Source organism: Ovis aries, chromosome 2, assembly GCF_016772045.2.
Source record: "Ovis aries strain OAR_USU_Benz2616 breed Rambouillet chromosome 2, ARS-UI_Ramb_v3.0, whole genome shotgun sequence".
Lineage (NCBI taxonomy): Eukaryota > Metazoa > Chordata > Mammalia > Artiodactyla > Bovidae > Ovis > Ovis aries.
In genome coordinates, this window is record NC_056055.1 from 246274070 (window position 1) to 246300482 (window position 26413).

General features: G+C 47.6%; 1 protein-coding gene across 15 annotated transcripts in view; it reads left to right on the top strand.

Moving 5' to 3' along the window:
- The window catches only part of PLA2G2D (phospholipase A2 group IID), a 79163-nt gene that overhangs the window by 37128 nt on the left and 15622 nt on the right, over positions 1–26413 (top strand). For 6 of the 15 annotated variants that reach the window (XM_042244679.2, XM_042244681.2, XM_004005162.6 and 3 more), the window contains exon 1: positions 24249–24325. In XM_042244679.2, the coding sequence (XP_042100613.1) occupies positions 24286–24325 (40 nt within the window). In that variant the 5' untranslated portion in view covers positions 24249–24285. Of the gene's footprint in view, positions 1–525; positions 633–839; positions 1059–1645; positions 1927–2350; positions 10558–24248; positions 24326–26413 lie in introns of those variants that run through there. The other 9 variants (XM_060410752.1, XM_060410751.1, XM_060410753.1 and 6 more) reach the window with 7 other exon arrangements.

The following is a 26413-nucleotide window of genomic DNA, read 5'->3' on the forward strand; positions in this document are numbered from 1 at the left end:
TACAGGCTGTATGATCCTGGGCCAGTGGCCTCACCGCCCAGAGCCTCAGTTTCCTCATTTGTGAAATGAGGATAATGCTAGTACCTCTATCCTGGAGCGCCCAAAAGGATTAAGAGAGAATTCCTAGGTAGAGCAGGTGCCTGGTACACAGGAGGGAATCTTCCTTCATAGCTCAGACGGTAAAGAATCTGCCTGCAGTGCAGGAGACCTGGGTTCGATCCCTGGGTCAGGAAGATCCCCTGGAGAAGAAAATGGCAAGCCACTCCAGTATTCTTGCCTGGAGAGTCACATGGACAGAGGAGCCTGGCAGGCTACAGTCCATGGGGTCGCAAGAGTCAGACACGACTTAGAGACTAAACCAGCACCTGGTACAGAGGAAGCACTCGAGAACTTTTAGCTGGAAAGAAGACTAGACCCTCCAGGCCTTGACTTCCAAGGCGGACACGCAGTTTCTGCTCTGGGGCAGGGGCAACCTGAGACTCAAGCCAGCCAAGGACTCACCCTCCTCCTGTCCTCTCCTGCCAGGTGCTGCCACGAACACGACTGCTGCTACCGTCACCTCAAATCTGACAAATGTGACATCATCTTCAACCACTACCACTACACCTTTTTCCGGGGGAACGTCCAGTGTTGTGAGTGCCTGGGCCTCAGGGTTGGAGTAGGAGGCTGAGCCAAGGAGCTAGAGCACGCATTGCTTTTGTATGCTGTGTGACAAAGCACAAGCTGCTCAGCCTCTCTGTTTTTCTCATATGTCCACTGGCAATATCTGGGCTGTGAAGGAGAGGCAGCAATAGGGGCAGGAGGACGGAGAGGTCCCATAGAGAATTTGACCCCTTTAGGATCTGGAAGGATGCCAGACCTCAGCTTAGATCCCAGACCCACCACTGACCAGCTGTGTGACCTTGAGCACTTTGCTGAACTTCTCTGAACCTCAGGATCCTCGTCTGGAAACTCAGGATGGTAACAGCATTCTCCTGCATAAAGTTCATTCAGATACTTAAATAAGAGGAGACATAAGGTGCCCTGCAGATGCATGCTTGATAAATAGTCCAGCTACCGAGGTTAGTGTTTATTATTTCATCGTCATGAGTTTTAGAGCAGCCCAGACAGGAGGCAGGTCCACCCTGGTGATCATTTTCTTCTTGTTCCTGGTCACTAAGTCACATCTTACTCTTTGCAACCCCATGATGTGTGACCGCTCGTCTGCTCTGTCCATGGGATTTCCCAGGCGAAAATCTGGAGCACGTTACCATTTCCTTGCTTGGAGATCTTCCTGACCCAGGACTTGAGCCCATGTCTCCTGCTTGGCAGGCAAATTCTGAGCCACCTGGGAAGCCCTGATCTCCATTTTACTGACAAGAAAACTGAAACTAGAGTGAACAGTTTGCTCAGAGTTACACAGCTACAAATGAGTAGCCTGGGCTGTAACCCAGGTCACCAAGCCCCAGGGTCCACGCATGGAAAAAGGTGACAAGTTCCAGGACTGGATGGTGAATGGGCTCACCAGCTGTCCCTGTTAACTGAGAATAGTGGCAACAACTGTAATGGCCAAGATTTATTGGCCAACATTTATACTATGTGCTAAAAGTTTTGACTTCTTATTTTAATCTGAATATATATGTATACATATTCTTTTCCCTTACAGATTATTACAAAATACTGAGCAGAGTTCCCCATGCTATACAGTAGGTCCGGCTCTCTTGTCCCCATTTGACAGATGGTGAAACTGAAGCACCATTGTCCATCTTTCATCAGAGTCTTTGCACATGCTGTTCCTTCTGCCAGGAACGGCCCCTCTCCTCCACCCTGGCTTTCCAGAGTAGGACCAACAGCTCACTCGTCTGATCTCAGCTCAAATGGCTTTTGACATTCAGTCAGTCCCATTGGTTACCAGCTCAGAGCCCCTGCCTCGTGCCTGACTCCTGGGTAAGCACGGTTGCACTCACTTCTGTGAAGGGCAGGGAGGCCTGGCACGCTGCCATCCATGGGGTCAAAGAGAGTCAGACACGACTGAGCGACCGAACACCAACCACCACACACTTCTCCGACACTGCCCCCCATCCCGGGGAGTGTGAGCTCGGGCGTCCGTTCTGTGCTCCTCTCCCCCCGGGACTGTCGAGGGACAGGTGCTCAGCTGTTTACTGAACAGATGAATGAACAAAGGAGCAATGGCACACAGGGAGGTCACACCCCTGCCCAAGGGCACAGAGCCAGAGTCCAGGGAGCTGGGAAGGGCACCAAAGGCTGGACAAGGGCTGAGCTGCCTTCAGCGGCTCCCCTCCAGGGGGGCAACCCACCCTACCACGGGAAGGGGCAGACCACTTAAGTGCCCTCCTCCACCCCCTTGCAGCCACCAAGGGGAGCTGGTGTCAGCAGCAGCTGTGCGCCTGTGACAAGACGTTGGCCTTCTGCCTCCAGCGGAACCTGAACACCTACAAGAGTCAGCTGCGTTATCTGTCCAGATGCAAGGGCGAGACCCCCAAGTGCCACACCCTCTAGCCTGTCCCCCTGCATCTTGAGCTCTGAGGAAGACCCCCAGGACCACTGGACACAGCCCCGACCCAGCCTGGTGCCTTTGAAACACTCCTGGGAAGAGGAAGGGGCTTGGCCTCGCCCCTAGCTCCCACTTGCCTCTTGGACCTTCTGAATCTCCCCAGCTGTCTCCTCTGAGGGTGGATTGAGATTTTAGGGAAAACCAAGGCCAGGGAGCTGCCAGGGGGAGTGTGTGTTTGGGGCAAAGCAGTGGGCATGGGTGGCAGGGTCTGGGAGCGGGGTGGGGCAGGTTCTTCCTTCATGACCACTCACCAGGCCCCTCCAGGCTCTCCCTGCCCCTGAAACACCATCCAAGGAGCTGCCAGAGTGGCCTCTGTAAAAGGCAATACGGATCTTTCTGTCAACGGGACTCTGCTTGTTCAAACCCCAAGGCCCTAAGTCCTGCCTCCCACTCCATCTCACCCCTCCAGTCATCACAGGACACACGCGTACCTATGGCTGATTCATGCTGATGTGTGGCAGAAACCAGCGCAATATCATGAAGCAATTATCCTCCAATTAAAAATAAATAATGAAAATAAAAGCCACAACCCCAAGGCCCTGCACCATCCAGGATGGGTCGGGGGACGGCGGGCGGGGTGTCTGGGACCTGTTACTGCCTGGCACTGTGTCCCTCTCCCTTGGAGCCTTGGGGACCCTCGCAGACTTGGCTAATGCCTGTCTTGGACTCATTGCAGCTCTGGTGCCCAAAGCAGTCATCCAAACCCAGAAGGGGTTCAGGAAATACTTTTCGAGGCAAGAACTAGACCAAGCTCCCTGGGCTCCAGGCACCTGGTCTGCAGGCCATGGGACTTCCGGGCACTCTTTCCTCTCTGACTGCCAGGCCTTTGCTCAACTTGGACTTCTGCAGCGATGCTCCACTGGCCTGCTGTCTCCCAGGTAGCTAAGCCCACCCTAGGCTCCTCGGGGTCCAAGGGCCGCTTCCTACAGAAGTCTTCCCCGGCCGATTCCTCTCCAGTTCCAAGGGCTCACTCCCACCCTCAAGCTCCCACAGCACTTTACAGGTCTTCACCTTGCCGAGCTCCCACTGTGTGGTGTGTGATTGTCTGGACCACACTGAGCAGACTGGAGCTCCGGGAGGGTGGAGTCCACGTCACTCTCATCTCTGCTTCCTCTGCTCCCCCAGGTGAAAGGCGGGCAGTCAATGCTTTGGAATCAAAGGAGCCCCCAGAGGAGAGATGGAGGTGGGGGCAGGTGGTGTTCAGGCCCCACCCAGATCCCCTCTTGGCCCAGGTCCCCAACCCAGGGGTCGGCTGCCAAGTGCGCACTTCGGCCTCCTTCTCTTGAGGATTGCCCCCAGGCTGCTGGGCGCTGCCATGCCCACCACCCACCCCTCCTCGCCCACCTCGAACCAGTGAGTTGGGAGAATGATACCGTGGAGGGCATAACCGCCCTCCCCCCGCCTGATCCAGGCACATGTGGTGTGCCCCAGAGCTCCTCCTGGGTTCCGGCTAGATGTCTTGATCTGTGCCCTGGCCTACCCTGTTCTCCTCTTTCTCCTACAGGTTTCCCCCTAAGGGCACTTCCTCAATACATCATTCCCTTGCCCAAGAATTCTCGTCTCAGGCTTGACAGTCAAGGAGTCTGCCTTCATCGGATGAATGGATAGATGGTGAATCTATTCTTACAAGAAGTCCCAACCGGTCATTCATATATGATTAGCTACATGGCCAGGTCACCTGGAGCCACCCACGCCCGCTGGTCTGTGACACACATCTGTGAAAGAGCTGACCGAATGGTTTTCCTTCCGTGTGAAGCTCAGTGGCTCATGCCAGAGAACATAGTAGAGGCTAAGAACTATGGGTGCTGGGTTCAGATTCCAAGGACTTTATTGGCAGTCCAGTGGCTAGAATTCTGCACCTTCACTGCCAAGGGCCCAGGTTCGATCCGTGTTTGGGGAACTAAGATCCCAAAAGCTGTGCAATTCAGTCTAGTCACCCAGTAGTGTCCAGCTCTTTGCAACCCCATGGACTGGGGCACACAGGCCTCCCTGTCCATCACCAACTCCAAGAGCTTACTCAAACCCATGTCCATCGAGTCGGTGATGCCATCCAACCATCTCATCCTCTGTCGTCCCCTTGTCCTCCCATCTTCAATCTTTCCCAGCATCAGGGTCTTTTCCAATGAGTCAGTTCTTCACATCAGGTGGCAAAGTATTGGAGTTTCAACTTCAGCATCAGTCCTTCTAATGAATGTTCCAGACTTATTTTCTTTAGGATGGACTGGTAGAACTTCCTTGCAGTCCAAGGGACTCTCAAGAGTCTTCTCTAACACCACTTCGAAAGCATCAGTTCTTTGGCCCTCAGCTTGCTGTATAGTTCAACTCTCTCATCCGTACATGACTACTGGAAAAACCATACCATTGACTAGCTAGTCAAAAGACATAGCTTTGCAAACCATACTTTGTTGGCAAAGTAACATCTCTGCTTTTGAATATACCCTCTAGGTTGGTCATAACTTTTCTTCCAAAGAGTAAGCGTCTCTTAATTTCATGGCTGTAGTCACCATCTGCAGTGATTTTCGCCAAAAAAGTAGTCTGTCAGGGTTTTCATTGTTTCCCCATCTATTTGCCATGAAGTCATGGGACCAGATGCTATGATCTTAGTTTTCTGAATGTTGAGCTTTAAGCCAGCTTTTTCACTCCCTTCTTTGACTTTGATCATGAGAATCTTTAGTTCTTTGCTTTCTGCCATAAGGGTGGTGTCATCTGCATATCTAAGGTTGTTGATACTTCTCCCAGCAATCTTGATTCCAACTTGTGCTTCATCCAGCCCAGCATTTCTCGTGATGTACTCTGCATAGACGTTAAAATAGCAGGGCAACAATAAACAGCCTTGACTTACTCCTTTCCTGATGTGGAACTAGTCTGTTGTTCCATGTCCAGTTCTAACTGTTGCTCCTTGACCTGCATACAGATTTCTCAGGAGTCAGGTAAGGCGGTCTGGTATTCCCATCTCTTAAAGAATTTCCACAGTTTGTTGTGATCCACAGAGTCAAAGACTTTGGCATAGTCGATAAAGCAGAAATAGATGTTTTTTTTCTGGAACTCTCTTGCTTTTTCAATGATCCACTGAATGTTGGCAATTTGATCTCTGGTTCCTCTGCCTTTTCTGAATCCAGCTTGAACATCTGGAAGTTCACAGTTCACATATTGCTGAAGCCTGGCTTGCAGAATTTTGAGCATTACTTTGCTAGTGTGTGAAATGAGTGCAGTTGTGTGATAGTTTGAACATTCTTTGACATTGCCTTTCTATGGGGTTGTAATGAAAACAGACCTTTCCATTCCTGTGGACACTGCCGAGGTTTCCAAATTTGCTGGCATACTGAGTGCAGCACTTTCATCTTTGAGGATTTGAAATACCTCACCTGGCATTCCATCACCTCCACTAGCTTTGTTCATAGTGATGCTTCCTAAGGCCCACTTGACTTCACATTCCAGGATGTCTAGCTCTAGGTGAGTGATCACACCATAGTGATTATCTGGGTCATGAAGATCTTTTCTGTGTAGTTCTTCTGTGTATTGTTGCCACCTCCTCTTAATATCTTCTGCTTCTGTTCAGTTAAGTTCAGTTCAGTTGCTCAGTCATGTCTGACTCTTTGCGACCCCATGAATTGCAGCACGCCAGGTATCCCTATCCATCACCAACTCCCGGAGTTCACCCAAACTCATGTCCATCGAGTTGGTGATGCCATCCAGCCATCTCATCCTCTGTCATCCCCTTCTCCTCCTTCCCCCAATCCCTCCAAGCATCAGAGTCTTTTCCAATGACTCAACTCTTTGCATGAGGTGCCCAAAGTATTGGAGTTTCAGCTTTAGCATCAGTCCTTCCAAAGGACACCCAGGACTGATCTCCTTTAGAATGGACTGGTTGGATCTCCTTGCAGTCCAAGGGACTCTCAAGAGTCTTCTCCAACACCATAGTTCAAAAGCATCAATTCTTCGGCACTCAGCTTTCTTCACTTTAGGTCTATACAATTTCTGTCCTTTATGTGCCCATCTTTACGTGAAAAGCTCCCTTGGTATCTTTAATTTTCTTGAGGAGATCTCTAGTCTTTCCCATTCTGTTGTTTTCCTCTATTTCTTTGCCTTGATCACTGAGGAAGGCTTTCTTATCTCTCCTTGCTATTCTTTGGAACTCTGCATTCACATGGGTATATCTTTCCTTTTCTCCTTTGCTTTCTGCTTCTCTTCTTTTCACAGCTATTTGTAAGGCCTCCCCAGGCAATCATTTTGCTTTTTTTTGCATTTCTTTTCCATGGGGATGGTCTTGATCCCTGTCTCTTGTACAATGTACTAACCTCCGTCTATAGTTCCTCAGGCACTCTGTCTATCAGATTTAGTCCCTTAAATCTATTTCTCAGTTCCACTGTATCATCATAAGGGATTTGATTGAGGTCATACCTGAATGGTCTAGGGTGACAGGAGCTATTCCACGTTCAAGTTCAGGAGGGGTGGCCACGAGGAGATACCCTTCGTCCAAGGTAAGGAGCAGCCGCTGTGTTTTGCTGGAGCAGCTGTGAAGAGATAACCCAAGTCCAAGGTAAGAGAAACCCAAGTGAGATGGTAGGTGTTACGACAGGGCATCAGAGGGCAGACACACTGAAACCATATCACAGAAAACTAGCTATCTGATCACACGGACCACAGCTTTGTCTAACTCAATGAAACTAAGCCATGCCGTGTGGGGCCACCCAAGATGGATGGGTCATGGTGGAGAGGTCTGACAGAATGTGGTCCACTGGAGAAGGAAGTGGCAAACCACTTCAGTATTCTTGCCTTGAGAACCCCATGAACAGTATTAAAAGGCATAAAGATAGGACACTGAAAGAGGAACTCCCCAGGTCAGTAGGTGCCCAATATGCTACCGGAGATCAGTGGAGAAATAACTCCAGAAAGAATGAAGGGATGAGGCAAAGCAAAAACACACCCATTTGTGGATGGGGCTGGTGATAAAAGCAAGGTCTGATGCTGTAAAGAGCAATATTGCATAGGAACCTGGAATGTTAGGTCCATGAATCAAGGCAAATTGGAAGTGGTCAAACAGGAGATGGCAAGAGTGAATGTTGATATTCTAGGAATCAGCAAACTAAAATGGACTGGAATGGGTGAGTTTAACTCAGATGACCATTATGTCTACTACTGTGGGCAGGAATCCCTCAGAAGAAATGGAGTAGCCATCATGGTCAACAAGAGTCCGAAATGCAGTACTTGGAAGCAACCTCAGAAATGACAGAATGATCTCTGTTCATTTCCAAGGCAAACCATTCAATATCACAGTAATCCAAGCCTGTGCCCCAACCAGTAACTCTGAAGAAGCTGAAGGTGAATGGTTCTATGAAGACCTACAAGACCTTTTAGAACTAACACCCAAGAAAGATGTCCTTTTCATTATAGGGGACTGGAATACAAAGTAGGAAGTGAAGAAACACCTGGAGTAACAGGCAAATTTGGGCTTGGAGTACAGAATGAAGCAGGGCAAAGGCTAATAGAGTTTTGCCAAAAGAACGCACTGTTCATAGGAAACACCCTCTTCCAACAGCACAAGAGAAGACTCTACACATGGACATCACCAGATGGTCAACACTGAAATCAGATTGATTATATTTTTTGCAGCCAGAGATGGAGAAACTCTATACAGTCAGCAAAAGCAAGACCGGGAGCTGACTGCGGCTCAGATCATGAACTCCTTATTGCCCTTGGAGGGTAGACAGACTGAAAACCACAACCACAGAAAACTAATCAAACTGATCCCATGGACTAGAGCCGTGTCTAACTCAATGAAACTATGAGCCATGCCATGTCGGGCCACCCAAGATGGACCGGTCATGATGGAGAGTTCTGACAAATTGTGCTCCACTGGAGAAGGGAATGGCAAACCACTTCAGCATTGTTGCTTTGACAACCCCATGAACAGTGTATAATGACTATTTAGCCAAATAATTCCTAATTGTAAGCAGTTGACTCTGGAGGAGGGAGGCATCAAAGGACATTATTCCCATTTTATGGAGGTGGAAACTGAAACAGCAAGATGGGAAGCCATGTGGCTCAGGGAGTCAGGGAAGGTCTGGCTACAGGCAGCAGCCTGGGGCCCAGGACAGCCCCTCAGAACAGTCTCTCGTGCTGGTTGGGCGAGTGTGGGCATTGTGGGGAGAGGATGGGGGCCCAGCAGAAGAAAGAAGGTCATGACTAGAGGCCGCTCACCTCCTCCAGGGAGCCTGCCTGTGCATCCGTTATTACGTCTGGGCTCTCCTAATACCTGTGTCAGTTTGCTCAGGCTGCCACAGGGTGGGTGGCTGAAACAAGAGAATTTCGTTTTCTCACAGTTCTAGAAGCTGGAGGTCAGAGATCAAGCTAGTGTAAGTAACCAGCTGTGGGGTCCGGCTGCTCGCTGCTCCAAAAAAGCCAATAAAGAGGCAAGGTTGGTGGAAAGGAAAGTTTATTTTGGATGCTAGCAACTAGGAGGGGTTGCAGGGAGGGCAGATGCCTATCTAAAGTCATACCCTGCCCCCCTGACAATTAGCTTTTACAGACAGAGGAGGGGGCTACATAAGAGAAACAGCACAGTCGGCCCTGACGGTCATTTTGAAATTGGCCGTCGGTGGTCTGACCATCATCTTGATTGTTTCAAGTATAGTTGGTCTTCAGGTCTAGGGTCCGTTTGTTCCCACTTCCCTGAGGCCAATTCTTAGAACTGGGGCAGCTTATGTCCTGGCTACGGTCTGCTCATCAGGCAGTTAACTTATCCGCCAGGTAGAAGGAAATTGCATGGAGAAGGCGATGGCAACCAGTGTTCTTGCCTGGAGAATCCCGTGGACTGAGGAGCCTGGCAGCCTACAGCCCATGGGGTCACAAGAGTCGGGCATGGCTTAGTGAGTAAAGCCCCAGCTTCTAACCAGCGCCTGGTCGGGGTTTCAGTATCTGGAAGGCAGCTCACAGGATGCAGCTCAGGACATTATCTGCAGTCCTGGAGGAGCCACTAAAGGGCCTTGGCTGTGCTTAATGGCTCCACGATCATTCTTTGGTCTTCCTTGACAGTTTCCCTTGGTTTCTCCACGTTCTCACTTCCCTGATTCAATTTATTCATTGGCTAAGGTTTACCCACAGACAAAAGTCAGGCAGAGGACATGGGGGACAAAGAGCAGAGGGTCCTGGTCCATTTCAGGCGGGGTCGGGGCCTTCTGATGCCTTTGTCGTTGGCTTGCAGATGACAATCTCCTACCTGCCTGTGTCCCAGTCTCCTCTTCTTAAAGGACACAAGTCATGTTAGAATAGGACCTGCCCTAATGATCTCATTTTAACTTAACTACCCCTTTAAAGACTGTATCTCTAAACATGGTACTGGGGTATATACATTTGTGGGAGTGGGGGGACACAGTTCAACCCATAACACCACCCACTGTCCAGATGGCCCATGTCGAAGGCCCACTGGAAAAGAATCAGGCTTGAGAGAGAGGAGACCGGGTCTAGTCAGTGCTCTGCCTGGAAGGTGACTTGGCCCTATGGAGCTCCACAAACCCCTTCTGCAAATGGAACAAATAATACCCATCGTACAAATGGTGATATCAAAGACCTCGTGTAAATGGTATGTGTAGTACTGGTGCTATTCTGGTATTTCAGCGGGAAAGAATTTGTCTGCCAATGCAGGGGATGTGGGTTGGGTTCAATCCCCAGGTTGGGAAGATCCCTTGGAGAAGGAAATGGCAACCCACTCCAGTATTCTTGCCTGGGAAATGCTATGGACAGAAGAGCCTGGCGGGCCACAGTCTGTGAGGTCACAGAGAGTCAGACATGACCTAGCAACTGGACAACAATGGCGTAAACTAGACATACTGCATGGAGCAGTGAACTCCAGTTAAGACTCTGGGGTAACCTGAATGGGAAGGAAGCCCGCAAGGGTAGGGATATACACAGGTGTGTGGCTCCTTCACTTTGCTGTGCAGTAGAAGCTCACACAACATTGTAAAGCAAATATACTGCAATAAATTACAATTAAAAGTGAAAAAGGCAAAGCCTTGATAATGGTGTATCTCTCGGGAGTACCCTTCCACCCGGGCTCAAGAGGTTGTGGGCCCCTGGGAGAATCATACCAACAGCCAGAAATGCCTCTGGTCCCTTGTCTGGTCCACATAAGTCAGCTCCTTCCTAAATCCTCACAACATAAAGTCTTGCTGTTATGTCTGGGGATCTCCAGAGCAGACTTGGGACTCCCAGGCCTCTCACAGTCTTCTGTGCTGCTCCCTTACCCCACCTCCGCTGCTGCGCCTGGAGGTCTCAGCACCCCGAAGCTGTGGGACTGCAGATGCCCAGTGGGGTCTCCCGCCTTTCCAGTGTCAGAGCCACTCCATGCTGTGCACAGAGGCAGGGCATGCCCCCAGCCCTGTCCTGCACCAAGTTGGCACCGTTTTGTCCCCTGTGCCCTGCAGGGTCCCTCTCAGTGACCAGAGCCTGGACCTGGAGCTTCCTGGAGCCTGTGCCTGAGTGTTCTGTCCACAGTGCTCCAGGACAAAGCCGCGAGACAAATATCTTGGGGTCCACAGTCATCCCTCCATTCTTGACTCCTCAGGCAGATCAGCCCACTTCCACGCAAATCAGCTTGTGTAAATTAACGGAAGGATCCAGCCCACACCCACCAGACAGGCCACCGTGGGCTGACAGCTCAGGGTCCAACCAGCCAAAGGCGTCTGGTCACCCCAGGGGCACTGTAGCCCCCTGGCAGCTGGGGACGTGTCTCACTGCTTCCTGTCTGCACCCCACACAGTGTACCGGGTCTGCCTCGGGGCTGGGGCATATAGTAGGTGCTTACAAAATGCCCGCTGAATCAATCACTTGCTGGGTTCCTCTGAGATTTCTTGGACGTGTGGTCTTTGCCTCCCACAAGATAATACTAAAAACAGCAACATCAGCTACCATTACTGAACACTTACTGTGTTCAGTTCAGTTCATTTCAGGTGCTCAGTCATGTCCGACTTTTTGCGACCCCATGACCGCAGTGCGCCAGGCCTCCCTGTGCATCACCAATGCCCGGAGCTCACTCAAACTCATGTCCATTGAGTCAGTGATGCCATCCAGCCATCTCATCCTCTGTCGTCCCCTTCTCCTCCTGCCCTCAATCTTTCCCAGCATCAGAGTCTTTTCCAATGAGTCAGCTCTTTGTATCAGGTGGCCAAAGTATTGGAGGTTCAACTTCAACATCAGTCCTTCCAGTGAACACCCAGGATTGATCTCCTTTAGGATGGTCTGGTTGGATCTCCTTGCAGTCCAAGGGACTCTCAAGAATCTTCTCCAACACCACAGTTCAAAAGCATCAATTGTTCGCCGCTCAGCTTTCTTATAGTCCAACTCTCACATCCATACATGACTACTAGGAAAACCATTGCTTTGACTAGACGGACCTCTGTTGACAAAGTAACGTCTCTGCTTTTTAATATGCTGTCTAGGTACAAGCCCCATATCTCAGAAATCTCACAAGAACTCCAGTAGCTGGGTGGTCTCATGTTCCTTCACCCCATTTAACAGATGAGAAAACACAAATGGGGGTCAGGATCCACATCTGGGCTATTTAACCCCCAAGCCTCCTTCTGAACACCCAGGCTCTGTTGCTTCCCAGGGTAATGTGACCTTGAGGAAGGTCACAGGGACTCAGGCCAAGTCTGAAAACAAGAAGAACCTTCAAGCAATGACAATGTTGAAGTTGCTGGGAAGGCAGTTTCTGAGTGATTCTGAAATCACATTCTGTGGCCACTTGTCTGAGAGGCCAAAGTGGAAATTCCCTGGTCTATGACCAACTCTGTCATTTAGAAGCAAGAGCCTCTGGGCCTGAGGTGTAAGTGGAGCTCAGAATTTTAAACTCCTTTCTCCTGGGGAGTTTTGAGTGATTCTGAAATCACATTCTGTGGCCACTTGTCTGAGAGGTCAAAGTGGAAATTCCCTGGTCTATGACCAACTCTATCATTTAGAAGCAAGAGCCTCTAGGCCTGAGGTATAAGGGGAGCTCAGAAGTTTAAACTGTTTTCTCCTGGGGAGAGGGGTCACCAGGTGCCATGCATGTACTATCAACTTTGTGCCAACCATTCTACTCGTACTCATGACAACAAGCCTCAAAGACTGCATGTCGGTCCCAGTTTCAGATGGGAAACTTAAGGTTCAGAGAGACGAAGTAATGTAATTAATGCCATAAGCAAGCTAGAATTTGAAGCCTGATTTGCCTGATGTCAGAGTAGAAGTTTGTTTTCGCTGCACAGCTTCAGTTGTTGTTCATAATTTAGTAGGATATCTTACCATCTACAAACACATTGGATGACGCAGGGGACACAGGGGTCGTGGGCTCTATCCTTGGTTCAGGGTTGGATCCCCTGTTGAAGGACATGGCAACCCACTCTAGTAGTTTTGTCTAGAAAATCCCATGAACAGAGGAGTCTGGCAGGCTACAGTCCATGGAGTCGCAAAGACTCAGACATGACTCAAGTGACCTAGTACACACACACACACACACACACACACACACAGAAGGACACTGGACCATTTAGAAGGATATTGGATGACCTAGAAGGATACTGGGTACCCTATAAAGACATCTGATCAGCTAGAAGGATATTGGATTATCTAGAAGGATGATCTGATCATCCAGAAGGATATCTGATCATCTAGAAGGATATCTCAGGTGCTTCCTACCAAAATCTGAGTCCACTTGCTTTCACTCTCACGATCTTCATTATCATTGTTATTACTCAATTCATGGATTTATAAAAGATACACCAGAATATACAAATCAAAACTGAACAGCTGGAAGAATTTTCAGAATATGAACACACCAATGTCACCAATACCAGAAGAGAAGGGCCATCGGTAGCATCCCTGAAGCCCTCTTAGTAACCCCTCCAGTCACCATGCCCTTCAATGGGTAGCCACTGTCCTGACTTCTAAAAGCACAGATTAGCTTGACTGTCTGGAAGTTCACATAAATCTCTCTTACAACCTGTGCTCTTTTGTGTTCAGCATAATGTTTGGGAGGTTTTTCCGTGTCGCTGTGTCTAGCTGTGGTTTGTTGGTGTGGTATAATCACACAGTTTACCATTCTGCAGCAGACAGACATTTGAGTGGTTTCTGGTCATTTAATTCACTTGCTTTAGTTCTGCTTTGGTGCAGCTGCAGAAAAGTGGGTCACTCTCCCACAAAGGGTCTTCAAATCTCTCCCTCCTCCTCGCTTGGCAGAGCGTATCAGAGATGAAGCGCAGAAGACCCCAAGAAAGCCCAGCTTCTTTCTTTATGTTTTTAATTTATATTTTTAATGAAGGATAATTGCTTACAGAATTTAGTTGTTTTCCGCCAAATTTCAACAGGAATCGGCCATAGGTATACATATTTTTTACCCCATTTTTCTCCTTATATTTTTTATTTAATTTTTACTTTGTATGGAGTGTAGCTGATTTATCATGTTGTGTTAGTTTCAGAGATGCAGCAAAGAGATTCAGCTCTACATATGCGTATGTCTGTTCTCTCTCAGATTCTTTTCTCACACAGGTTATCAGACAATATTGAGTAGAATTCCCTGTGCTGTACAGTAAGTCCTTGTTGATTATTTTATTTACAGTAGTGTGTTTGTTAATCCTGAACTCCTAATTTATCCCTCCCGTGCCGGGAGCCAGCATGAGGAATCCCACCCGTGACAAGGTCTTGTGGCAGAGATCTGATGGGCAAGGCAAGTCAAATCTCAGGGCTTCCCCCTGGTATTTCATGAGCATGTACCCCAAAAAACCCAAGTCTGCCAGCCTTTGTACTCTACTTTTCCACTCTTTTGACACACTCTGGAAAAAGTCAACTCAAGGCTTTAGTCTTCTGCATTTGAAAGGGTGTTTCAATCCAAAAACCCCTCTGATGGCTTTCCAGCCTGCCTGCAGAACTCGTGTACAGCTGTGCATATCATTGTTTGAGGCCTCCCCACCGCGGGAGGCACAGGAAGCTTAAAACATCCTAGGAATGTAGGGGCTTCCAAGGAGTCAAAATCATTAGAATAGGACTGATTAAAGGTTTCATTTGTTGAGCCAATACTTGCTGCCAAATTTTCACTTCTTTTATTTGTAGATATAGTTGGTATATAAAAAAACAGGTAGTAGACCTGGTATTAGCAACATTAGATCTTTGAGTTAAGTACTTTCTTTGTTATAACCCACTGCACCTTTGTTCTACAGGAATGTAACTTTATTTAGTACTTTGAGGGTGATACAGAGTAAAGAAAAAACACTTCTACGGAAAAGGAGTTTTCTGGTTGATAGACAATTATCCAGGAAGAGAGCCATAAAAATGTTAACAGGCCTCTTGGCCAGAAGATAATGTAAACCACCTGAGACCTTTTGTATACAGGAGGGTATACAAAAAGAAAGCCTGGTCTCAATGAGGGTCAGGACTGCTGCCCCTGCATAACTCTGCACATTCCATTATTTCTTTATGTACAACTTGGGGTATATAAGCTGACTTTGAAAGATAAAGTTTTTGGAGTCTTGCACCAGTGCTGGGCTTTCCCCATGTCATTCTTTTCTCCCCTTTTTCGGCTGAATTCCCATCTGGAGCAGGGAGGCTCACCACGTCTACTCACTTGCCCTGGCTGCTAAGACCCACGTGAAAGGGAGCCTAAGGCAGGGCACCCTTCGATACTCAAGTGGGCACCAGTGGCCTAACATAGATGGTGCAAACCTCTTGTCTCGAGGTTTTATTGGTTTTCCCCGTAAACCAAGTTATTCAGCCTCTTTTTCTCCACCTAAGTTTCCTACTATACTATTTCTTCCTAATCTAATCTTATATTTCTAAATACGTAACTTTTCCTCGCCTATCCGTCTCCTCTTCGAGTCACCCTGGATCCACTGGGGCTGGACCCCGGCACTCCCCCATCTTTCCCCTTAGTCTGTGAGTCTGTTTTGATTTTGTAAATGAATTCGTTCGTATCATTTTTTTAAGATTCCACATATAAGTGATGTCATATAGTATCGACTTTCTCTGCTTTTCTTCGATTAGTGTGAGCATCTCTTGGTAAGCCCAGCCTCTTTCAATTTCCTCTTCCCCTGCAGACCTTCCACATTAATAATAATAATTCTGAGCTGCATCTAGCCACTTCTGGCAGGTTTCATCTCAGATGGAATCCAAGCAGTGAGGCCATTTCAGTAAATGAGACTTTTGGGAAGTGATGACAGAGGCGCCTGGCAGGTTACAGTCCATAGGGGTGCAAGGAGTTGGACACAACTGAAGCGACTTAGCACATGAGTCAAGCGAAGGACTCTAGTCACTGGCTGAAAGGGGGTGTCTCTTAGGAGATGGGGGTTCACCTTCTCTGCAGTGAGGTTGGGGGCAGCAGGCTCCAAGCTCGGCCAGCTCTTCTCATTTCCACCTCCATCTATGCTGGCTAAGAAAGTGGCCCCTCGGTACAATGACTCATCTGTATCATGGGGATTCGGGCAGTGCCTCTTTGCACTTACTCTGTGTGAACCACTTAGAACAGTGCCCAGCATGTAGCAGGAGCAGCTCTGGCTGACCTGTATTCTGACCCAAATTCTGCCACTCACCTGCTGCTGTGTGACTCTGGGCAGGTTCCTAACCTTGCTAGGCCCCAGTCGATGGTAACTATTCTCCATAGAATTTGCAGTTCAGGGTCTAAGCCCTCTCCAGCTTCCTCCCATCCTCCACCTGGAGATCTCGATGGATCATGGACAAACAGTATCACCAAGTGTATCCCCACTGTTTCCAAGGAAGTGAAAACTCAGATTTGCTGGAAAGGATCAGGAAATGATCAGTTCTATCTATTATATGCTGCTGATGGAGCCAAATAGGAAAAGGAGTACGTCAAGGCTGTATATTGTCACCCTGCTTATTTAACTTCTATGCAGAGTACATCATGAGAAACGTTGGACTGGAAGAAACACAAGCTGAAATCAAGAGTGCCAGGAGAAATATCAATAACCTCAGATGACACCATCCTTATGGCAGAAAGTGAAGAGGAACTAAAAAGCCTCTTGATGAAACTGAAAGAGGAGAGTGAAAAAGTTGGCTTAAAGCTCAACATTCAAAAAACAAAGATCATGGCATCCAGTCACATCACTTCATGGCAAATAGATCGGGAAACAGTGGAAACAGTGTCAGACTTTATTTTTCTGGGCTCCAAAATCACTGCAGATGGTGATTGCAGCCAAAAATTAAAAGATACTTACTCCTTGGAAGAAAAGTTATGATCAACCTAGACAGTATATTCAAAAGCAGAGACATTACTTTGCCAACAAAGGTCAGTCTAGTCAAGGCCATGATTTTTCAAGTAGTCATGTATGGATGTGAGAGTTGGACTGTGAAGAAGGTTGAGCACCGAAGAATTGATGCTTTTGAACTGTGGTGTTGGAGAAGACTCTTGAGAGTCCCTTGGACTGCAAGGAGATCCAACCAGTCCATTCTAAAGGAGATCAACCATGGGATTTCTTTGGAAGGAATGATGCTAAAGCTGAAACTCCAGTACTTTGGCCACCTCATGCGAAGAGTTGACTCATTGGAAAAGACTTTGATGCTGGGAGGGATTGGGGGCAGGAGGAGAAGGGGACGACAGAGGATGAGATGGCTGGATGGCATCACTGACTCGATGGGTGTGAGTCTGAGTGAACTCCTGGAGTTGGTGATGGACAGGGAGGCCTGGCGTGCTGCGATTCATGGGGTCGCAAAGAGTCGGACATGACTGAGCGACTGAACTGAATTGAACTGAACTGATGGAACCAAAAGCTAGGGAGTTTCTAAATTTCAACCAATTTCAGAGAAAGGAAGAACTCTAAGAACATTTCTATCTTCTGATTCAGCAATTTCACTTCTGGAAATTTATTTTAGAGAAACTTCCCTTTTAAAATAGACAAAGATCTATTATTATCATAGTCTTTTCTCTTTTCTTTGGCCACATAGCATGGGGGACCTTAGTTCCCCAAACAGGGATCGAACCAGCACCCCATGCAATGGAAGCTCAGAGTCCTGACCACTGGACCGTCAGGGAAGTCCCCAGAGTGTTTCTACAACGATGAGCAATGGTGACCTAAAAGTCATAATGAAAAAAAACCATAGAAACAGACTTAGGAACCAAAATGATAGGATTAGTAGATAAACATATTACGACAGTCTTACACCTATGTTCTATATATTTAAGAAAATAGAGGAAAGCTTGAGCCTGTTAATTAGAAACAGAAAAAGAAAGGGAAGTCTCTGAGTCGTGTCTGACTCTTTGCGACCCCATGGACTACAGCCCACCAGGCTCCTCTGTCCATGGGATTTTCCAGGTAAGAATACTGGAGTAGGTGGCCATTTCCTTCTCTTCTGGATCTTCCTGACCCAAGGAGCGAACCTGGGTCTCCTGTACTGCCGGCAGACTCTACTGTCTGAGCCACCAGGGAAGCCAATTAGAGACATAGAAGATATTTAAAAAAAAAAAAAAACTAGATCAAATTTCTAGAGAGAATTAAATACACTGAGTTGACGGAGCGGATAGGATTAATGCAGATTTCAGTTCAGTTCAGTCGCTCAGTCATGTCCGCCTCTTTGTGACCCCATGAATTGCAGCATGCCAGGCCTCCCTGTCCATCACCAACTCCTGGAGTTCGCTCAAACTCATGTCCATCGAGTCAGTGATGCCATCCAGCCATCTCATCCTCTGTCGTCCCCTTCTCCTCCTGCTCCCAGTCCCTCCCATCATCAGGGTCTTTTCCAATGAGTCAACTCTTCGCATGAGGTGGCCAAAGTATTGGAGTTTCAGCAGTAGCATCAGTCCTTCCAATGAGCACCCAGGACTGATCTCCTTCAGAATGGACTGGTTGGACCTCCTTGCAGTCCAAGGGACTCTCAAGAGTCTTCTCCAACACCACAGTTCAAAAGCATCAATTCTTTGGCGCTCAGCTTTCTTCACAGTCCAACTCTCACATCCATACATGACCACTGGAAAAACCATAGCATTGACTAGATGGACTTTAGTTGGCAAAGTAATGTCTCTGCTTTTCAATATACTATCTAGGTTGCTCATAACTTTCCTTCCAAGGAGTCGGCGTCCTTTAAGGAGTAGGTGATTGCAGTCTTCATGGCTGCAATCACCATCTGCAGTGATTTTGGAGCCCCCAAAATAAAGTCTGACACTGTTTCCACTGTTTCCCATCTATTTCCCATGAAGTGATGGGGCCGGATGCCATGATCTTCGTTTTCTGAATGTTGAGCTTTAAGCCAACTTTGTCACTCTCCTCTTTCACTTTCATCAAGAGGCTTTTTAGTTCCTCTTCATTTTCTGCCACAAGGGTGGTGTCATCTGCATATCTGAGGTTATTGATATTTCTCCCGGCAATCTTGATTCCACCTTGTGCTCCTCCAGCCCAGCGTTTCTCATGATGTACTCTGCATATAAGTTAAATAAACAGGGTGATGATATGCAGCCTTGACGTACTCCTTTTCCTATTTGGAACCAGTCTGTTGTTCCATGTCCAGGTCTAACTGTTGCTTCCTGACCTGCATATAGGTTTCTCAAGAGGTAGGTCAGGTGGTCTGGTATTCCCATCTCTTTCAGAATTTTCCACAGTTTATTGTGATCCACACAGTCAAAGACTTTGGCATAGTCAATAAAGCAGAAATAGATGTTTTTCTGGAACTCTCTTACTTTTTCCATGATCCAGCGCATGTTGGCAATTTGATCTCTGGCTCCTCTGCCTTTTCTAAAACCAGCTTGAACATCTGGAATTTCATGGTTCCCGTATTGCTGAAGCCTGGCTTGGAGAATTTTGTGCGTTACTTTACTAGTGTGTGAGATAAGTGCAATTGTGCAGTAGCTTTGAGCATTCTTTGGCATTGCCTTTCTTTGGGATTGGAATGAAAACTGACCTTTTCCAGTCCCGTGGCCACTGCTGAGTTTTCCAGATTTGCTGGCATATTGAGGGAAGCACTTTCACAGCATCGTCTTTCAGGATTTGAAACAGCTCCACTGGAATTCCATCACCTCCACTAGCTATGTTCATAGTGATGCTTTCTAAGGCCCACTTGACTTCACATTCCAGGATGTCTGGCTCTAGGTGAGTGATCACACCGTCGTGATTATCTGCATCGTGAAGCTCTTTTTTGTACAGTTCTTCTGCATATTCTTGCCACCTCTTCTTAATATCTTCTGCTTCTGTTAGGCCCATACCATTTCTGTCCTTTATCGAGCCCATCTTTGCATGAAATGTTCCCTTGGTATCTCTAATTTTCTTGAAGAGATCTCTAGTCTTTCCCATTCTGTTCTTTTCCTCTATTTCTTTGCCTTGATTGCTGAGGAAGGCTTTCTTATCTCTCCTTGCTATTCTTTTGGAACTCTGCATTCAAATGCTTATATCTTTCTTTTTCTCCTTTGCTTTTTGCTTCTCTTCTTTTCACAGCTATTTGTAAGTCTTTCCCAGACAGCCATTTTGCTTTTTTGCATTTCTTTTCCATGAGGATGGTCTTGATCCCTGTCTCTGTACAATGTCACGAACCTCATTCCATAGTTCATCAGGCACTCTGTCTATCAGATCTAGGCCCTTAAATCTATTTCTCACTTCCACTGTATAGTCATAAGGGATTTGATTGAGGTCATACCTGAATGGTTAAGTGGTTTTCCCTACTTTCTTCAATTTGAGTCTGAATTTGGCAATAAGGAGTTCCTGATCTGAGCCACAGTCAGCTCCCGGTTTTGTTTTTGCTGACTGTATAGAGCTTCTCCATCTTTGGCTGCAAAGAATGTAATCACTCTGATATTGGTATTGACCATCAGGTGATGTCCATCTGTAGAGTCTTCTCTTGTGTTGTTGGAAGAGAGTGTTGGCTATGACCAGTGCGTTCTCTTGGCAAAACTCTATTAGCCTTTGCCCTGCTTCATTCCATACTCCAAGGCCAAATTTGCCTGTTTCTCCAGGTGTTTCTTGACTTCCTACTTTTGCATTCTCAGTTCAGTTCAGTTCAGTTCAGTCACTCAGTCGTGTCCGACTCGTCTATTAAAAAAAAAGGACATCTTTTGGGGTGTTAGTTATAAAAGGTCTTGTAGGTCTTCATAGAACTGTTCAACTTCAGCTTTTTCAGCATTACTGGTTGGGCCATAGGCTTGGATTACTGTGATATTGAATGGTTTCCCTTGGAAATGAACAGAGATCATTCTGTCGTTTTGAGGTTGCATCCAAGTACTGCATTTTGGACTCTTTTGTTGACCACGATGGCTACTAAATTTCTTCTAAGGGATTCCTGCCCACAGTAGTAGATATAATGGTCATCTGAGTTAAATTCACCCATTCCAGTCCATTTTAGTTCGCTGATTCCTAGAATGTTGACGTCACTCTTGCCATCTCCTGTTTGTCCGCTTCCAAGTTGCCTTGATTCATGGACCTGACATTCCAGGTTCCTCTGCAATATTGCTCTTTACAGCATCGGACCTTGCTTCTATCAACAGTCACATCCGCAACTGGGTATTGTTTTTGCTTTAGCTCCATCCCTTCATTCTTTCTGGAGTTATTTCTCTATTGATCTCCAGTAGCATATTGGGCACTTACCGACCTGGGGAGTTCCTCTTTCAGTATCCTATCATTTTGCCTTTTCATACTGTTCATGAGGTTGTCAAGGCAAGAATACTGAAGTGGTTTGCCATTCCCTTCTTCAGTGGACCACTTAGACAATGTAAAACAAAAGGATAGCTATTTATTCTGTTCATTTTAAGCAGCAAAGGTGCAGATGAAGATGACGGTGATGGGAGTCACCGTAGCTCACATTTGTTGGTTTCTGGCTACTGACTGAGCTCTGTCCCCATATCACCTCATTTAATTCCCACAAGTCTATGAAGCAGGTGCTATGGTAACCAAGCTGGACCCTATGGTGCTTTCCCAGGACAGACCTGCCCCCACATGGGTCTTCCACCTGCCTCTCACTATAAAAAACTTTAACCTCCTAGATATTCCCCAAGTGCCAAAGAGTACATTTAATCAGAATAGTGAGAAAAATGCAAAGCCAAAAGGAAACAGTCAAGCAAGACAAAAATAATAATAGTTTAGCCATTAAACAAACTCGAGGACATTTAGTTCCTCCTTAAAGGCTGTTCTGAGCCAGTCATATGAACTGCTTCACCGACTCCACCATGTGGAAGGAGGTAACTGTATGTAAGCTGTCACAAGCACATAGACTCCAGACGATTCGAACCAGAAGGTTGACGATATTGATCCCTTAATTCTCTTACCACCAACCAATCCGAAGAATGCCCACAGGCTGACCACACACCCCCAAATCCCTCTCCCTCATCCTGTCTTTAAAGCCTTTGCCTGAAAGCCACCATGGGACTTCAGGCCTTTTGAGAAACAGTCGGACACGACTGAGCGACTGGACTGAACTGAACTGAGCATTAGCTGTCTGGACTGCTTGCTTGGTGCCCTGCAGTCAACGATGCTCTTTACTTCACAGTGACTGGAAGTCAGTAGACTGGCTTTTCTTTGCAAGCGGACTCAGGTTTGGTTCCATAACATTCTCACCACCCTGTTTCACGCGTGAGAAAATGGAAGAGGTGGAGCTGAGCAGCTTTCTCCGGGTGCAGCAGGTGGGACACCAGGGAGGCAGCCTGGGCTTGGGTCCCACCTCCAGCCTCTTCGTCTCCCTGTGATGCTACATAACCGGTGTGGCGGTCACCATAATGGCATTCTACTGCGGGTGTGTTGTGTGCAGAGTGTTGTCTGTATGTGGTCTCTAAACCCCACGGCCATCAGAGGAGAGAGGGCTGGTTGCCTCCACATTGTCCACGTTCTGCAAATGAGGAAAGCAAGGCTCTTGAGGTCAAGTGATTTGCCCAGGGTCCCAAGCTGGTAGGAGAAGAAGCCACAGTGTGAATGCGTTCCCTTTGAACTGTGCCCTGGGACCTCTGAGGATGTCTGGGACAGCAGATTTTGAAGACTTTTGGCAGCATCTATCAAGTCTTCTCTCCCACTAGGGCAAAGACCTCTGGAATCAGCAGAAGTCCTGGCTACTTTTGCTTCTGCCCAATTGAGATGAACTCAGGGGGAAGCTGGGGCTCAGAAGGGTAACCACAGACCTAGAAGAGTGCACAGGAAGGTCCCACATTGGTAACAGCAGAGAGGTAAGGAGCATGTGATTACAGAGCACGCCTAGGGGAGGCACCCAGGAGTTGCCGGAGAGATGTCATGTGTGTGCTGCTGAGTATTCTGCATGCAGATGGCTTTTCCATTATGAGATGATCAGTTAATGACTGAGTCTAGGAATAAAGGAAAACTAGATTTTAAAGAGACAGAGAAGAGGGAGAGGGAGATCGCTCAGCAGTGACTTGGCTTCTTTTGTGTAGACCCGTCAGCTGGCAGCCAAGAGGTCAGCCTGTGCTCTATGCTCTTGAACAGCCGTCTGACAGGCACCGAAGAAGCCCAGTTTCTGCTCTCATGGGCTCTCCAGCAAACCTCAGAAGGTTACTGGTAGAGCATTGTAGCAGACTATCCATTTGTAACGCCAAGCATGTCTTGCCATCAGCACCTCCACCCTAGCTAGGCTGGGTCCAGGCCATTCTCCTCATTAGGAGTCCCACCTTAAACTGGGGAGGACCTTCTGCAGGGCAAGTTGGCAACACATGTCAGTTGCCTTCAAGTTGTATGTGTGCTTTGACTCGGCAAGCCCACTTCGGGAGCACACCCTGTAGAAACAATCCTGGGCAGGGACGAGGTTTCATCTCAAAGACTTCTTTCACTGTCCTGCTGTGTAGTCTAGAATAGTATGATATTGGAAATAACCCATATGCCCAACAATAGGGGATTCTTCAAATGAATGGCATACAAGGCTACCTTTCAAAATTTTCTGCAGGAGATGGTTTAACAACATACAAATATGTTTAGGTTATTTTAGTAAATGAAAAGACAGACTACAAAGTACGACCTGTAGTGTTTACCTAAATTGGTCAGGGAAAAGTATGGAAAGATATATACAGAGAGTAATAGAACCAGGATAACATTGACACCAAGATGGTAATGATGGAACAACTTAAGTGCCCATCAAAGGATGAGTGCGTAAAGAAGACATCGTTCATATGTGTGTGAGTGTGTGTGTGTGTGTGTGTGTGTGTGTGTACAAACATCTTAAAATAGAGAGTAGAATGGTGGTTACGAGGAAGTGCGGGAGGGGGAGGGCTAAGACAAATATCGTATAAGTGTACGCACTTGCAACAAGTAGTAAATAGGTCTACACACTATAGTGAATATTGACAACAACGTTGTGTTATAATCACCAAACTTGCCGAGAGACTGGATCTTCATTATTCCAACCACAAAGAGAAATTGTAATTACGTGACGTGATAGAAATGCTAATTATTGCTGCACTAACACTCAGATCATGATATATAAAGGTATCAAATCAATATATTGTCCCCTTAAATTGACACAGTTGTATGTCAATTTCATTGAAACAATTAATGGTGATGAATGGATTCACAAAGGGTTTTAAATTGCTTCTAGTTGTTCAAGCTCTCCAAATCTTCTATGTCAATCATGCAATCAAAACCATTTTTAAAAGCTATTAAAAACAGGAATAATAAAAATCTGCATTGCCAGAAAAGAGGAAACACAAAGCGCCTGGGTGACCTCCGGCAGGGCTGAAGCTGGGAGGGGGGAGTGAGCTCGGCAGGCAGGGCCATCTGATATAAGGGGCTGCTGGCTCGCAAGGGGCCTTCCAGTCGCTGCCTCCACTGCTCTGTGCTGGGGTCATGGGCCTCCCCCTGCTCTGCGTGCTGCTGGTCTTTGCTGGTGAGTGGGGACAGCACCCACAGCCGGGGAGGCGGGGAGGGAGGCTGGGGTGCCCTGTACCTCTTTCCTAAACTGAGCTGCTGTGCTGATCATCCCTGACCCGGTCCCCCAGTCCCCCACTATTCGGCCCCCTGCAGGAGTCATCAGTGGCTCAATCCCCTGGAACAGTGGCTTCAGCCAGAGGGTTGTGGGCGGCCAAGCCGGGTGGCAGGCAGAGGCGGGAAACTAGACGTTCACAAACTGGGCTCCAGCTGAACTGACGTCTGTGGTACTTCGGACACAAACTACGGAAATGGATCTGCCCTCCTGTGTCCCTCTGAGCAGATAATAGTGATCTCTCACATATGCACACCTCTCCACACTTTCAGGGGCCTTTCCTGGTGGCTCAGTCAGTAAAGAATCCGCCTGCAGTGCAAGAGACCCAGGTTCCCTCCCTGGGTTGGCAAGATCCCCTGGAGAAGAAAATGGCAATCCATTCCAGTATCCTTGCCTGGGAAATCCCGTGGACAGCGGAGCCTAGCAGGCTAGAGTCCGTGGGGTCGAGAAGTTGAACATGACTTAGCGATAAACCACCATCTTTTCAGAACCCTTCCTCTCCCTTGACCCTGGGGGTTCTGTTGTCCATTGGGAAATGGTGAAGTTTCCACCTGATCTTTAACAGATCAAATGTTGCAAATCTGGGTGCTAGCAAACTGGAGTGTTTACTTGTTGATCCATCTCAGAATATGTGATCTGAGAAAGCACTTGCATTTCGTTTTTAACGTGCTTTATTTTATTTTTGGGACTCCCAAATTCCCGAGAGGAGCACACCACCAGGGTTACAGTGAAAACCACCAAGAAAGCTGCAATCAACTGCAGAAATTCATCTCTCAGATGCAAAGAGGCAATATGGTGTAGAGATGAAATACACAGATTAACCTGCATTCAGATGCTGGCCCATCAGCTTCCGGTGCTATGACCGTGGCCAAGTCCCCCTACCCGTCTATACCTCATCTGTAAAGTGGGCACAATAACATCCTCTTCACTGGGTTGTTAGAAGGGCTCTAATGAGAAAATATGTACAAAACCCCTAGCAAGGGTGAGGAACAGTTAGTGAGCAGTAACTTAACACAAAGCGCATGCCTGAGTTAGTGGTGATGTTGTCCCTGCCACTGTCGCTAACCCTTGGGAGAAGGGGCTCCATCCCTCTCAGCGACAGCTGAGGATGGAAAAAGCAACCGAGGCAGGAATCACTGTTAAGCTAAGTCAGTGTCCCGAAGCCCTCTTGACCACAAGTTGAGCTCCTCGATTCCCCAGGGCTGGGTTGACCTCACTGTAAAACTGTAAGAAATAAGACCACTGAAAGCACACCGAATCAAAGCTGAATTTGTTTGCTTGGCGAGGAACAGCTGCAGAATTCAGGTGTGAAGTTGTGTGTCTACTTCTAAGCTGAAATAGAAAGGTCTAAACTTGGGGTGCACAAGTAGATGGAGGTTCAGCAAAAAGGTGAGATTCCGAATTCAGATCCTTGGCTGGCCTATTGGGAGGACATTAACTCTTGGCCGTGGTCTTTTCTAGGGCCTTATCACCAAATCTGGGGTTCCAGGGGGCTTGAGGTCATTCCTCAGCACAGTCACAATTAAGGTTTCTCTGTAGCATCTGTACAGCTAGAGCCGCCGTGGCAAACAAGAGTGGCAGCATGGACTTCCACCACTGGGGACACGACCTACCTGCAAGTCCCGGCCTCTACCAGCCGACGTTTAGCTGCAGGCCTGGTGGCTCAGACAGTAAAGAATCTGCCTGAAGTGGACCCAGATTCGATCCCTGGGTCGGGCAGATCCCCTGGAGAACAGAATGGCTATCCACTCCCGGATCCTTGCCTGGAGAATCCCATGGACAGAGGAGCCAGGCAGGCTACCGTCCGTGGGGTAGCAAAGAGTCAGGCACCACTGAGTAACTATCCCTTTCTTCGCAAGGCAAGCACCCTGCTTCTGATGGCACCCCTGCCCACTGCATGAGTTCATCCCAGACCCAGCTGTCCCTAGTGCAGGGCTCTCCCCTGGTTACTACTCACTTTATTTGAGTGTAGAGCTTCCATTATAACACCGT